The 15,113-nt window shown below is 65.1% G+C and overlaps 1 protein-coding gene across 1 annotated transcript in view; it reads right to left on the bottom strand.

Annotated features, from left to right (window-relative positions):
• The window catches only part of GPC1 (glypican 1), a 28,748-nt gene extending 15,130 nt beyond the window's left edge, over positions 1–13,618 (bottom strand). Inside the window, exon 1 of the mRNA XM_036117605.2 lies at positions 13,191–13,618. Coding sequence (XP_035973498.1) covers positions 13,191–13,356 — 166 coding nt within the window. The 5' untranslated portion in view covers positions 13,357–13,618. The remainder of the gene's footprint in view (positions 1–13,190) is intronic.
• Positions 13,619–15,113: the final 1,495 nt, after the last annotated feature.

Genomic DNA, 15,113 nt, shown 5'->3' with positions numbered 1-15,113 from the left:
AGCACGGGAGTCTCAGACCTCCCTGACCTGACCCCTCCCCAGGGGCAGCAGGACAGCCAGCGGCGTGCTGGTGCCATGAGGGGGTTCTCGGGGTGCGTTTGCTCCCCACAAGGGCTCCCTTGTTCTGACGGAGACCCGGCCACCTCGGCGGGAGATGGAGGACTTGCGGCGCTGGGCAGAGTGTTACGATCGGGCCCCTCTTTCTCACTCTACCGCGGATGGGGCGACACAGGAGCTGAAGTGCCCAAGGTCACTCAGCGTGGTGTGGCCGCCGAACAATGCTGGCCTCCCCTACCCCTCCCACCGCAAGACCTCCCCTGATTCCAGTCCCGGGGGGGTTCCGGGGCAGGAGGGCGGAGGCGGAGGCAGAAGCAGGCTCGCTCCGCTGCGTGGCGAGCAGCACATGGCCAGCCCGCCGCCTGGGGCCCGCCGTCTCCTCCCCTGGCTGACTTGGTGGCTGCAGCTCCGCCCGCCCCTGCCCTCGCCACCCCAGTGAGGGGGCTGGAGATAGAGGACAGAACGCAGGTGAACGGCAATTTAAGATGAACTGCATTATTTCTTAGTATAAAAAAATCTGGCCCCAAAGAATTGAAAGAAAGCAGGGACTCGAACGGAATTTTGCACACCCCTGTTCAGGGCTGCACTACTCCTAACAGCCAAAAGGTGGAAACAACCTGAGTGTCCATGGAGGGAGGAATGGAGAAGAAAGTGTGGCCCATCCACACGATGGGATATTCTGGAGCCTTAACAAGGAACGAAGTAGGACACCCACTACCATGTGGATGAACCCTGACCTTGAAAATGTTGTGCCGAGTGAAAGACGCCAGACTGAAAACAACAAATCCTGTATGATTCCACCGACATGAGGTCCCTACAGTGGTCAGATTCACAGAGACAGAGAGCGGACGCCAGGGGCGGGGCGGGGGAGTCAGTGTTCCATGGGGACAGAGTTCCAGTTGGGGAAGATGAGAAAGTTCTGGAAATGGAGGCTGGTGACGGCTGCACGACAGTGTGAATGCATTTAATGACTTTCAACGATACATAAAACCAGCTAAAACGATAAACCTTTTTATGCACATTTTATCACCAAAAAAGCAAGCACCCACCCCCCCATATTTGCAACACACACTAAATACGTGGGGCACGCTTTCACTAAAAGCGTATCTGTTGTTTACTTCAAATTAAAATATTCAGGACATACCTGCACTGTAAGATTATTCACTGCCTGGAACACCAATTTAACCGGATAGCCTGCAGTTTTATCTGCTAAATCTGGCGGTCCTTTGTGGGGTGTGGAGAGACGCCTGACTGAAGTCACACGGGTTCCCATCCTGCAACCCCGGGTCACATGGCCCCGCCTGGGGTCCTCAGACCCACAGCCCCAACCTCCTCAGAGAACACTGGGCCTATCTCAATGAACAAGAAGATATGATCACACCCATCTTACAGATGGGAAGACTGAGGCTAGGAGAGGTTACATGACTTGCTCAGTGTTTCAGACCTGCTACCTAATGTCGCTGGCCCCCGTGCCTCCCTGCCTTCATTGAGGTGGGGGAAACGAGAGCCCAGGGGCACCTGGGGCCCACCGGCAGCCTGGAAGTCCCAGGCATGGACATGAGGCCTCTCCTGGAACACGAGGGCCTAGTGGCAGAGCCAGGCCTGGCCACTTTCACTGGGGGACGGACAGCTGCCTGGACGCTCCTGCCAGTAGCACAGACCCACCACCAGAGACAGCCCCCATCAGGCCCTGCTGAGCACAAAGAGGGCTCCCAGACCTGGACCAGTCAGGTGACCTCCCCAAAGGTGGAACGGTCCTGGGAGCAGGTGGGAATGTTGGGGACCATCCTATTCCCTGCCTTCTCCAGCTCAGTTTCTCAGGGCCGGTCAAGCTGCAAGCATGTCAGAGGAGGGCCAGGCCCCTCAGGAAGGGGGGAATTCTGCCACCCCAGGCATGAAGGGTCTTGGCCCCTGCCCTGTCCAGCCCTGTCCAGCAAGTGAAGCGCACACATAAAGGCACACAGCTCTGGACAGAGGTGGGATGGTCCTGCCCAGGGCAATCCTGGAGCAGATGGCCGAGGGGACAGAACTAGCTCCATCCCCAGAGAGTAGCCAGAGGGCTGCTGAGAAGGCCCCACACGCCCCCAGCGAGGAGAGGCCCCTCTAATGCAGGCTGCCAGACTCTAGGCCCAACTCCAGGTTGACCGTGAGTGGGGGTCCTGCCGCACCAACTCCTATCCCCCTCCAACCTCTACAGAGGGCCTGTGCTGATTTCTGGTGCCTCCACCCATGGCTCTCTTCCAAAAGCCAGCTGCCACCCTCCAACGCCACCCAGAGTCTCTCATCACGGGCTGCCGTCCAGGACCGGCTGGGCCAGCTTTCCCTGCGCCGCTCAACTACCAGAGAGCAGGGCAGGCCGGGCAGAAGCGCGGACACCACACAGTGTGGTGAGGGAAGCAGCAGTGGGTGATGGAAGAAGGGCAGAAGCCTCTCCAGCCTAGATCTCTGACCCCGGCCAGGGGTCCTCCGCCTGCCCACCAGGGGGCACCTCCCCCACTGCCCCGCTGGAAGGCTGGACTCGGGGACAGCACGGCCCTGGCTGGGCACAGGGGGCACCGGTTCTCACGGCTGTCCATGCAGCAGGCTACCAGCCCCACCGGACAGAAGAGCACTGTGAGGCTCAGAGGCGGTCAGGGATTGGCTCAAGGTCACACAGGAAGTGACGTGGGCACTTGAACCCCAGCAGGCCAGGTTTTGGCTTCCTCTGGAGACCTGCTTCTTTCCTAACACGATGACTTGAGGGACAGTGGCTCTGGGACCGTGCGTGTTAGGCCTGCAGGCCGTCTCCCTCAGAGCCACAGGTCACGGTGCCCCTCCCTCTCGTGAGGTGTCGCGGACTCTCTGCCTCGAGCCAGCTCCTCTCCTCCTCCTCTAGCTGTGCTCCAGGCCTCCGACTGCAAACTCTCAGGATCACAGAAAGTGGGACCAGAGAACGGCCCAAGGCAGCGGTCCTGGATGGGCAGCCCAGGAGGCCGGGCCCTTGGGCGCCCCGCACGGGGAGGGGTCTTAGCTCTACAGCCCCGGGCCGGGGGTGTGATCGCAAACCTCCTGCGTCTGTCTAAATGCCCTGGTTGCTTCTCTCGACCTCTTACAAAGTAACACGGGTCACTGTGGCCAGGGGGGCCACAGCTCACGGGAGACCCCCGAGCCTCATGCGGTCCCTGCGCCCCCGGTACGGTTTGTGGCTGCGTGTCAGCAGGGAGAACAGCCCAGCACACAGGAGGAGCTCAGGGAGCACTTGCTGAGGGATGCAGAGAGACTCGGGCTGGAGAGGCCCCGTCACCCCCCATGCCCCTCACCACCCCGCCCCCGCCCCCGCCGGCTCTCCCGGCTGCAAACGCGGCCCGAGCACAGTCTCTGCTCTGTGCCCTGAGCCCACGCGACTGTGTGCAGAAGGCCGCGGACCCTCTGCAGGGGTGTAGGAAGTAAAGAAGTATGCAGAGGATCACAAAGGAAGGCAGGCGAAGTGCAACAGCGATCAGACGATGAGAAAACAAAGGTGCGACGGGGTGCCTCGCGGGCTTTCCCCGCAGCAGGATCCGCACAGCCTGGCAGCACGTCCAATACCAGCCGCACTCTTCACGTGGCGCGGGGCGTACAGGGGATTTCGAGGCGCCGGCGGCAAATGAAAAGGGATGCGGACGCATCGGCAGCTTCTACTGGCAACGACGGCCCAGATTCTGGAGCACCATCGCCCCTTGCTCCCAGCAACAGAGAATGCTGCATTCTGGGTGGAGGTTAGCACAGACAGAACTGTAATTTCTTTCTCGACCAAGTTCACGAACTCCCTGAATTCTTTCCCTGGGCCTCTCCGTGCACCCCAGTTACGAACCCTCGCCTCAAATGACCTGCCTTCACACCTGTGTCCGTCCACCACAGTTCGCCCTCCTTCTAGAGCTGACCCCACCAGCCACACTGCAGGGCTGTCCTGGCCCGGCGAAGACGGGTGCCCCCAGCTCTGCGCTCCGCGGGCCACTCCTTCCACCCGCCCAGAGCTTTGCTTCAAGTACTTCTCATGAGCTGCTGCTGGGATTTCTGGAAGCCGCCTCCTAGCTGTTCAAGAGTGTCCGGCACTTCTCAGCGTCCCTGGCCACCCCAACCCCACCCCTAAGACTCTGTGACGACCAAAAACTCCCCCCCGGTTAACTGCTCCTGGTTGGAAATACCACCTTATCCTATGCCTTTAGCGGTGTGTGTCTGGCCTGCAGCGGCCCCACGGCCCCCAGCCCCCCAGATGCACAGCGATAGGGAGGTGCCAGTCCCTGGGTCACTCGGAGGGAAGGTGCCGAGACATCTGGGTATCAGGAGTGTGGTGTGGGCAGCCCGCGGCATGCCAGAGGAGGAGGTCAGGGAGTGGGGGAGCTAATGAAGAGGCTCATCCTTTCAAAATAGCTGCGTTGGTCCAGTGTGTCCCATGCTCCATGACAACCGGGGGTGCGAGTGATCATCTGAGCCAGCCCTGGCAATGGGTGGCATCTTCTCTCTCCCTGGGGCCTGGAGGGGGTCACAGGTGGGCGGGATGGATTCCCTTGGCCCCCAGAGCCGGGGATGGGCACTCAGAGCCCCGATGCTTGAGGACACACTCAGATGTCACACACAGCTCACCATGGGGGTCTACAGGGCTCCACGTGGCGTCAGACACTGAGGTCACGCTCAGACACAGGGATGGGCCTGGACGGCCACTGGCAGGCTCAGGAAGGGGGTCCTCAGTGTTGGGGATGTTGCCTGAAGCTATGCAAGGGCCACCGACCCAAGATTCTGGTGCTGATGGGGAGGGAGCCTGGGGAGGCACCCTACCCTGGGCCCGGCTGCCCACCAGGGAGGGAGTCGTGCTGGCCTGTCCCTTCAGGGGTCGGCAGCACCGCCACTGTCCCAGGACTGACCGGCCGGGGAGCAGACGAGGCTCACGACACAGCCAGTGTCTACGAGCTCCAGCTGCTCAGTTTGGGAGGGAGCCCCAACTGAGTTTCTCACTAAACTTTGATCTTCTGGGAGGCAGAGCCCATGGCTTTTCATATCTGTGTTCCAGAAATCGGCAGAGGGTGAGCACACCGCGGATGAATGCATGGAAGGGTGGAGGTCCTTGCCCCCCGCCTGGCCAGCCTTCCTCACCCTCACAGGGAGGCAGGGCAGTGGGGCTCAGGCGTTTGGTGTGCATCGGCATGACCAGCTCTGACCTTAGGAGGCCCTCCTGTAATCCCAGCGGTCATGAGGGCCTTACCTGGGCCTCACGTGGGCCTAAGGGTTTCCTGGCCCCTTTCTCTCCTGGGCCTTCCCCAGCCCCCCCACCCCGGCATGAAAACCCTCAGTTCTCGGGGACCTGCCATCTCTCCTTGCACCTGTAGGTGCTCTGGAGCCTTGACCCCCAGCTCTCTGTCCCCTGGCTGGCCTCACTCTGGACCACATACCCAGCGCCTATGGGACAGGGCCACACAGTGCCCTCCTAGTGCCCCTGAGGCAGGTGTGCATGGCCTGCCCCCCCCCGGCTCCTTTCCAGGGGACCCCTCTCAGGGTCCATTACCCAGTACCCACACCAGACGCCGCTCAAGGGACAGGACTCTGAGCCCTGGGGACTCCTTTCTGGGACCCAGTTTCCTCATCCACACGCTAAGTGGCTAGACCAGATGGTACTCAGCCCGCCCTGCAGACACCCCTGGAAGGACCACCGAGGGGTAGACCAGAGGAGGCCAGGGCGAGGCTGAAGGAAGCAGGGCCTTGGCACCTCAGCAGTGGGAAGGAGAGGCCCAGAGCTGAGGCTCCTGTAGGGCCCCCCTTACCAGCCAGGCCAGCCTGCTTCCTCTATCCTGGTCCTCCGGTTCCCTGCGAGCTCACAGCACCCCCACCCCCCATGCTGAAGGTCCCCTGCAGGGCCCAGGGGCGAGCTCACAGCGCAGCCCACCCCCTCCGTGCTGAGGGAAGCTCGCTCGTGGCTGTTAGCTGGCCCTCACCTAGCACCCCTGCAGAGCACTAGTGTCTGGTGTTCTGTCTTCCCACCCTCAGCCCCTACCTGGTGGGCCCACAGACAGCCTGGCCTCCCCTGTGAGACACAGCAGGGGTGGCGGGCAGGGCTCTGGCCTCTGGGGGGCTGAGGTCAGGGCAGATGGCAAGGGAGCAGGATTGATGGAGCCCCTCGGGGCTGCCCTGTCACCCAGCCAAGCCTCCAGAACCCAGGGAGCACTTAGCACAAATGAGCAGCGCGCCTCCTCAGCTGGGCCACCGTACGGGCGGCTAGCTGTGTGCGGGCCCCTTGCTGTCGTCTGCCTCCCTGCGGCCCAAACCCTGCACCGCCTCCCTGCGTCTCAGCCCCACTCCCTTCCCCCGGAATTCCACCTGGGGGCCTGGCCTGAATGCTGTGTCCCCTGCTTGGCGGCCCCCCACTTGTAGGTGGGGACCCCGAGCCTGTCGGAGGAACACTGGTGTCGCTGGGTAACAGTGACGTTAGCCAGGTGCCCCCACTCCCACGAGGGTCAGAAGGCCGGCCCCCCTCATTGCCCACCCTGGTTCTGGGCCATGACACAAAGGAGATGCGCTGGCTCAGCAGTTCCAGGCACAGAATGTCGGAACGGGTGGTCCCTGGCCCTCCCACCCCGACAGGGATGGAGGAGTTGAGGCTCACAGGGGCCGGAGATGAGCCACGGACGCAGCGGCAGTCAGGGCCCGGGCCCGTGGTCTCTAAGCACCCCCACACCACGGATGTGCCCCGAGAAGCTTGTGGGTGGCAGGGGTGCAGAGTGGGCCAGGACTCCTCCCCGCAGTCGCCAGGGCCCCTGAGCCTGCAGCAGACACGAGGAGGCGTGGCCCTCTCCCGAGGGGCCACGGTCACGAAACACCTGGGCCCAGGATCGCCGTTGCCAGACAGAAAGTACTGAGAGCATGGAGCAGATGTGCCGGCCACCAGCAGCCACAGGCCACACTGTGGCCCCTGATTCACGCGCCGTGGTCCTAACCCGCAGGATACGGGAAGCTGCCCGTATCTGAGCACGCGGGCTTTGCAGAGGTCACTGGTTAAGATGAGGTCACACGGGAGTTGGTGGGCCCCTAATCTGATAGGACTGCTGTCCTCACTTCTATAAGGTGAAATCTGGAGGCCGCACAAGGAGAACCCACGTGAAGATGGAGCCAGAGACCTACAGGCCCAGGAATGCCGAGGACAGCCAGAGAAGCTGGGAGAGCCTGGAGCAGACCCTGCCTCTCGGCTGCAGGACGAACCAGCCCTGCTAACGCCTCAATCCCGAGCTTCCAGCCTCCGCAATGCCAGATGAGAACCTTCTGTTGTGTAAGCGGCCCGCTGCCTGGGGTCTTACGGCAGCCCTGGCAAAGCCGGTGTACTCCCGACCCCCGGCACCCAGCCCAGGCCTGGCACACGGGAGGTGCGTGGAATCACTTACTGCTGAGGCCTGCCCAGACTTGGGGCACACCCCAGGGAGCAGGGGGAGCTCCAGAGTGTGGGTGGCTGGGGGATGCCCAGGGAAGCGGAGCAGCGGGGCCAAGCCCCCCAGGGAGGATGGAGCCAGCCACGTACTGTGGATGGGCACGGGGAGGACCCACTTGGTGGGAGGGGGTGTGTGTGCCAGGAAGGCGAGCCAGCCAGAAGCTCGTGGGAGGTGACCCCACGGCCACGGGCAGATGAGGAGATGGGATGAGGCTGACCTGGCCCCCTCAGGGGCTCTGAGACCCACCCACGATTCTAGGATTCCTGCTGGGAGAGCACGTGTGCACCCCTCCCACCCACAGCTTCCCCGGCATCCACAGCCTGTCTGAAGACAGTTGAGGGGGCTGGCGGCCTGGGCCCTGCCCCCCAGTGTAGAGGACACAGCTGGGAGGCCATGCCTGCCCTCACCTCACACCTGGCTACCATGTGCTCCCACCTGGGAAGGTGGGGTAAGGCCTGGGATGGGAGGGAACACCCCCCCATCTGTGCCACCCCTACCCCCAGGAGACTTCCGGCAGCTCAGGGCACTTGCCCGGGCCTGTACCGGCAAGAAAGGCCGCCAGCGACCGCGGCAGTGAGGAGCTGGGCTCCAGGGTGGGTGGCCTCAGGCTGGAGCCCTCCCGCTCCCGGGCCCGTTTCTTCTCCCAGATGTGGCCAGTGAGCTGACCCCCGGGCTGTGCTGACAGCCACACGTGATCAGGGATGGCGCCAGCAAGGAGACAGTGGCCGGGCAAGGGCTGAACTAGGCAGCGGGGCCCAGTTCCTCTGCGCCCCTGACTCGGGCTGGGAGTCTTGGTGTGAAACCACACTGAACCAAGCCAGGTCTTGGGAGGAAGAGTCTGGGTTATGAGAGAGGTGCCTAGCCTCTCGCTGCCCGGGCACGTCCAGGCCTGGGAGTGGTGGATGCCGGTCCCACGCCCGAGCTGACTCCCGGTGGCCTGGGGTGAGCCCCCCCCGGCCTGTCTCCTGTCCAGGGCCAGCCAGGCGGACACCCGCGCCTGTGGGCGTGGGCATCCTCCCACGGACACGGACACGGACACACCCACACCGGCCAACCGTGCTCTGCTCCGGGCTCTGAAGCCCGGCCAGCGTGTCCCCAGTCCCTCTCCCAGGAGGGCTCTGTGGCCCCGAAGGCCCGCCAAGCTCCGGCTTACACTGTTCCTTCATTAGTGCCCGCACGGAGCCAGACCGACCTCTCCCGTCTCCTAGGCTCACTCGCCGCCGGATCAGGCCGTTGTCCGTGACCCCCGGCCCAGCGTGGTGCTGGGGACGTGCTGGCTCCTTGCACTGGCCAGTGGTCCGCAGCCGGGCCATCCTGGGTACACCCAGGGGCCGCCTGGCTCACGCTACGGGGCCTGGGAACAGCCCTCCCTGGCAGCGCAGAAGCCGCAGGCCCCGAGGCCCGCCGAGGAGCCGGCCTTCAGCAGGCAGAGGATGCGGCCCAGCTACGCCCTGTCCCGATGGACGCAGGGAGACCAGATCAAAGGCTCAGGAGGAGTTCTGGTTCACACATGTTCAAAGCTGGCCTGAGAGAGGGAGCCAGGCATCAGGAGAAGGCAGCTGGTGGTCCACCATGGCCTGGCCTCGGATTCCTGTTTCAGGCCTCTGGACTGCGAGGGCTCGAGGCCTCCAAAAACTCAAGAGCCCAGGACAGGGGAGCAGTGAATGACACAGGCTTTGGGGTCAACAGACTGGGCTGCAGTCCCTAGAGCTCCACGTGGCCTATGTGCGCTGAGCAGTTACGTGGCATCCCTGGGCCTTGGTTTACTCATCCGAAAGTCAGGTCTACAAACACCCTTCCACGTCTGATGCGTCAAGTTGACAGTAACGAGAAGACACGTGCACCGGGCCTGGGTCCTAATAAGGGCTCTCAAGGCTGGACGCCACTGACCGAGGGGGTCTGCACGGGCCCGCAGAGACCTCGGGGCAGGGGCAAGGGGGAGAACATGCATCGGGGCCAGCTGGGCAGTGCGTGGCGCCGGCGCTCCTCCTGGGGACCGTCAGGGGGCTTGTGACTCTTCCTCTGTCGCCGGTGAAGAAGCAGAGGCCGGGAGAGGCCAAGCGGGGCGGGAAGCTGGTGCAGCAGGACCGACATCTGAACCGAGGCCCAGGGAGGATGGGAGGATATCCCTCCTCTCTCAGGATCATGGCAACGTGTCCAGCAAGGTGCTCAGACCATTGCATCATCCAGGTGGCCCTGCCGAATCCTGGCTCCCTTGGGCCTCCCCCCGTCTCCAAGCTGGGGATGATGAAACCATAGGTCCTCGAATGGTGGAGGGCCAGAGTGGCGGCACGGCTCGGGGCTGAGGACCGCCTGGGGCCCTGGGCCATGAGCCAGGCGGCTTGTGAGAGCCCCACAGACCACAGCTCAGGGACAGATGCTGGGTGGGTTCTTTTGGGCCCAGCCAGGATGGCCCTTTCTGGGGTGTGGGGAGCAAGGCCAGGGCTTCTGAGGGCGCTTCCCCAGAATCTCTCACCACCCATGCAGTCAGGCCCATTTCTGCCAATGGGCCTGAGGGGTGGTCCCCGCTGGGGCTTCCACGGCCCACTGGTACCCACCCATGCTGGCAGGTGGGCCTCAGCCCCGGGGCAGAGGGGCAGCCAACCAGTTCTCATTGCATGGACAGCCCCCTCTGACCTCCAACCCCCAGTGCTGGACCTCTAGACCCCTCCTCCGCCGCCCAGGCCCTTCGTCTGCCCCCGCCCACCCTGCGTGGCTTGGCAGAGAGTGGGACACATGTGGGTCCCCAGCAGTGCTGACTGAGAACTTCCTTGGTGCCGGGAACTGGGCCAGCTTCTGTCGCTACGGCAGAGAAGCGTAGAGACAGAGGTGGTCCCTGTCCCCAGCACCTCAGGAGGGTGAGAGCCATACAAGGGAAATCCCTCGAGTGTTGGGAGGCTGGGCCGGTGTGCAGAAATGTCTGGGAGCCAGGAGCAAGCTGGCTGGCGGGGGCAGAAAACCTGCCAGCACCAGTGGGCGTGTGTGACTCAGCACGGGGCTCTGCGTTTGCCCGGCGCCCGGCAGAGGGGCCCTGGGCGGGCTTGGACTCGTGGTCTCACTTTCTCTGAAGCGCTCTGGCCCGAGGGAGTTCTGGTTCACACACGTGGCCGCGAATCCCCCAGGCCCGCTTCCTCACCTGTTAAATGACGACAGCTGTCATCACTGACTGCCAGGCTTGGCCGTCCAAAAACATCCCCCCAAGTCCCGAACTGGAGCCCTATGTGCCCGACATTCCCCACTCTCACAAGCCCGCCGCCATTCCTGGCCCCCAACAGAGGCTGTAAGCACCACCCGCAGACCCAGGGCCATCTCCTCACCTCCCAGTCGCTCCCCCGGGGCCTGGGCCAGCTGAGTCAGGGTGGGTTAGTGCCAGGCGGTGACCCCAGGGCCCGGCGCTGGAGAAGTCTGGCGGCCAGGCCCCTAGGAGAGGGGACCCAAGCCAGGGCGCCCTGAGAGGCGCGGGCGGCACGGGGCCACCAGAGGGCGCCTGGCCCACAGAGGCCAGCCCCAGTCGCAACAGGAGGGGACACTGGGCTTGCTGCTGCCCCGGGAGGTCACCCTGTATCCTTTGCTCCACGTGGCGCTGGCACTCATCTCAGAGCCTGGGCCCTGTAGGGCCCTCTGGAGTTCCAGTGCTCATTGGGGCTTTAGCCACAGGGGGTCAGGAAGAGGAGCTCTGCTGAAGAAGCCCTTGGCCCTAGGATGGAGAAGCCTTGGGGCTCCGGGAGGAAGGGGTCCTGGCAGGGAGGGCGGTGACCCTGCCCAGAGCGCAGTCCCTGGCGTTCCAGGCCCGGAGGAGGGTGGCACCTGAGCCCTGATCAGCACGATGCTGGGACAGCTGCTGGGTAGCCATCCTCGCCCAGCTGGACCCATCACACTCACAGACTGCAATGCACTTTGATCATCCGGGGTCCCTAATCCACAGCATCCCAACTGAAGGGGAGCAAGGCCCAGCCCCCGGCCCCCAGCTCAGCCCCAGCTCAGCATCCCATTTGCCCCACTCCCTCCCAGCCCTTCGTAGCTGCCCAAACTCTGCCACTCTGTCTCTTGGGCCTAACCAGGACAGAGGCCCGTGGATTCGAGTAAGTTTAGGATGGTCCCTAAGGACACAATGGCCAAGTGGGAGAGGGTTCAAGGAGAGGCACAGGGGAAGGCTTCCATCCAAGATCTGGGGCTGGGGGGGGGGGCAGCTGCTCAGTCGACCCTGAGACCCAGGCCTGGGGCAGGATCCAGCGGGAAGGCCAGGGACACCCAGGCAAAAGTTCCTCTGTTGGTGTGGGAAGAGGGGCAGTGGTGGGCAGAGAGCCCCCAAGCTCGCCCCAGGCACCCAGGCATGCCCACCCGTCCCACCAGAGACGCAGTCCTGACAGTGACAGGAACTCTCAGCAGAGGGAGGCACAAGAAGGCCTGCTTTGGGGTCCTTGGGTGGGGGCGCTCTCCAGAACCTTGGGGGGGCAGCTACGTCAAAGGATCTCTCAAGGCAGCCCTCTGTGTGTCTGACCTTCCAGGGGCCAGGGGGCCAGAACCTGGCTGCCTTCCCCCCACTCCCCAGCAAGGCAGGGCCATGGACCTCACTCTGATCCACGCCTCTGTCATTCAGAATTCCTGTAGCCGGGGTCATTCCCTGTCCCCTGTGTCACCATTTGCGCGGAGCCCTTACTTGCACACACTGCCCCCTAGTTTGGGAGCAATCCCCTCCCTAGAGGAATCTGGTCTGCTCTGCTGCTGTCCACTGTGTCCCAGGCACCCCACACAGACCCAGTGTGCTTCCCCACACATTCGCAGTTTGAGGAGCCTGGGGGTCCGGGTGGTCCCTAGGACACTGCACTCCATCCCCCACCCTCACATATACTGGCTCCAAAGCTCAGAGGCTTGCAGGGAGGGGGTGGGCAGGACTGCGGGCAGCTGCAGGCCTGAGGATGCCTGGGAGGGTCGACGCTCTTACAAAGAAAAGACAGGGCCCCTGGGCGGGATCCAAGGCACCGACCACCTGCAGCTCGACTCCCCCGCCAGAGGCAGCCCAGAGTGCCAGGCCGGCGCAACAGCGAGTGCAAGTTCCCTGGGCAGGAACCCTTGCTTACTGGCTCGAGGTGGCAGAGGGCGCGCCTCGCCCCCACCCCCAGGCGCACAGCTCGCACCCTACCTCGCAGGGGCCCCACTCCCGCCAGGAATGGGGGGCCTCTCATTGAACCCACCTAGGCTGCCGTTGCTGGGGATCCCACAGGAATCCTCAGGCCCGACCCGAGGCGGCTCCCGGAGAGGCCCGTGCAGCCAACTGGGAGTCCCCAACCTGCGACCGCCGTCAGCTGCGCCCGGACAGCCAGCCCCGCAGTCAGCCGAGCGCGCCCCGGGGCTCGGACTCCCGCCCCGCCACCGCGCTGGGCCGAGCCAATGGCCGAAGACGCCCAGCTCTAGCTGTGGCCCTGGAGGACGCTCCCTGCCGGGGACCGCCCAGCCCACAGTCCCACGAGGAGAACTCCGCGGAGAAGGGGCCGGTGTGCGTGCTGGGGGCTGGGGGGCGGCCGAACGGAGCGCAGGAGACCCGGGCGGCACTCGGAGGCGAGGGCCCGAGGGGTGCAGGCGAGCAGGGGTACGGGCGGCGCGATCCGGGTGCAGGGCAGACCAGGGGAGAGCAGGAGTACGCAGGAGAGACCCGGACACGCCGGGGTCCGGGGCCCCCGGTGCCGCGCCCTCACTTACCCGAGATCTCCGCCTGGGGCACGTCGCTCAGGCTGAAGCCCTTGGCTCCGTAGATCTGGCGGACTTCGCTGCAGCTCCGGCTCTTGCTGGCTGGGTCCCCGCGGGCGCAGGCGGCCAGCGCGGCGGCCGCGCAAAGCAGCCACCAGCCTCGGGCCCGCAGCTCCATGGCGGGGCCGGGGCGCCCCGGCCGCCCGCCCGCGCCTCCCTCGGATCCCGCCCGGGGCCGCACAGCCCCCGCCCGCGAAGGGCAGAGCCAAGGTCCCGGCGCGTGCGGCTCGCGGTCCGCAGGAGGCGGCGGCCGAGGAGGCGGCGACAACAAAAGCCGGCGGCGCGGGGCGCGCGGGGCGCGAGGTCCGGCCGCTCGGTCGGGCGGCACAGAGCGCGTCGGGCGAGCGCGCAGTCCCGGCTCGGCGCCTCCCCTGCCGGCGGCCCGGCCCCTCGGCTGCCGGGGAGGGGGCGGGGCGGGGCGAGCAGGGGCGGGGCGCGCGGAGCGGGCGGGGCGGGGAGCTGCGCGGCCGGGCGCGGCGCGGGGCGCGACGCGGGGCGCAGCGCGCGCTCCTGCAGCCCCCCCAGGGCCTGGACCCGCCGGATCGCGCAGAGCTGCGGACCGCCCGAGGGAGGCGGGGCGGCCGGGGAGCGCGCGGGCCGCGGCGGGGTCCCCGAGGGCGGGTCCCCCACGCCCAGCGCCCGGGGCGGCGGCACCACCTGTGGGGGCGGGGGCGGGGGTGCTGAGGCAGGGCTTCCCCCGCCGGACGTGACATCACGCCTTCCGCGCGCCTATCAGGGGCTTCCCCGCCCCCAGCCGAACTCGGCATCCCTCCCTTCTCCGCCCCCCTCGCTCCCGCCCTGCCTCCCTGCACCCTGGCAGCGCGCCCCGCGCCTCCGCTCCCGCAGCGCCTCCTTCCCCTTTGCGCGCCGCCCCCACTGCTCGCCTGCACCCCTTTACCAGCCCCTCGCCCCCTACGTCCACTTCAGTCGCCTCTCCCACGGCTCCAGCGCACACCTGAGGTTTATGTGGGGGCGGATGGGGGGCTGTACGCTGGAAACTCGCTGGGAGACTAGACCCCACCTTTCTCAGCCCTGTAGAGAGGCAACGGACGACTTAGTTATTGGAGATTGTCAGCCGCTTTTTGGTCCCTCCGCGTGGGTCCTGGAGAAGCAAATGTGACCGAGGCAGAACGTCTCTATTGGCTTGGGTCGCTGGGCGGTGGCAGGTGGCCTCTTGGGGCCAACAACAGGTCAGGTAGCCTGGGGGATGAGGAGAGGGTGCAGGCCAGAGAGCTTGACGGGAGAGCTCCCGGTGAGGCTGATGGGGCACCGTGCACGATGGTGCAGTGAGTGGGCAGGCAGCGCCCTTAGCTGCAGAGGGGAGTGGGGATGGGGGGGGGGGTTGTGGGAAGGGAGGTAAGAAGCGAGGGCACCGGTGTCTGGAGGGCTTCTCCGTTTCTTTCTTCCCCAGCTGCTGCGCCCCTCCCCTGGCCTCCTGCTCTCCCCACTGCCATGTGGGCAAAGGCCTCAGAGACCACCAGGCCACCAGGTCATGAACCCAGATGCCTAACTGGCAGAAATGGGAGGAAAGCAAATAAGTCGGCACCCTTGGTGGTGCCCCCTCAGGAGGACACTGAGATGACCACCACGTGGCACCGAGGGCCTGGACCTCAGAACTCCCTGCAGGAAGCAGCCCCCTGGGGCGCTGCCCATACCTCCCCACCCCTGCCTGCAGGCACACCAGCCCTGTGGGCTGTGGGGTCGGGGGCTCTCCATCCCTCCCCTGCCTCCCTGAGCAGTTGACTCAGCAACCCCAGAAGGGGCCTGGGGTCTCCTGCCCTGCTCCCTTCACCCAGAGACACTGAGTCATTGTATGGAGGGAGGTTGTGGGGACCCAGCCCAAGTGCACAGACCTCCTGCCCTCCCCACGCACCT

Source organism: Halichoerus grypus, chromosome 4 (assembly GCF_964656455.1).
Source record: "Halichoerus grypus chromosome 4, mHalGry1.hap1.1, whole genome shotgun sequence".
NCBI lineage: Eukaryota > Metazoa > Chordata > Mammalia > Carnivora > Phocidae > Halichoerus > Halichoerus grypus.
Note: the sequence above shows the minus strand (reverse complement) of the source record. Positions and strands in the feature narration are given on the sequence as shown.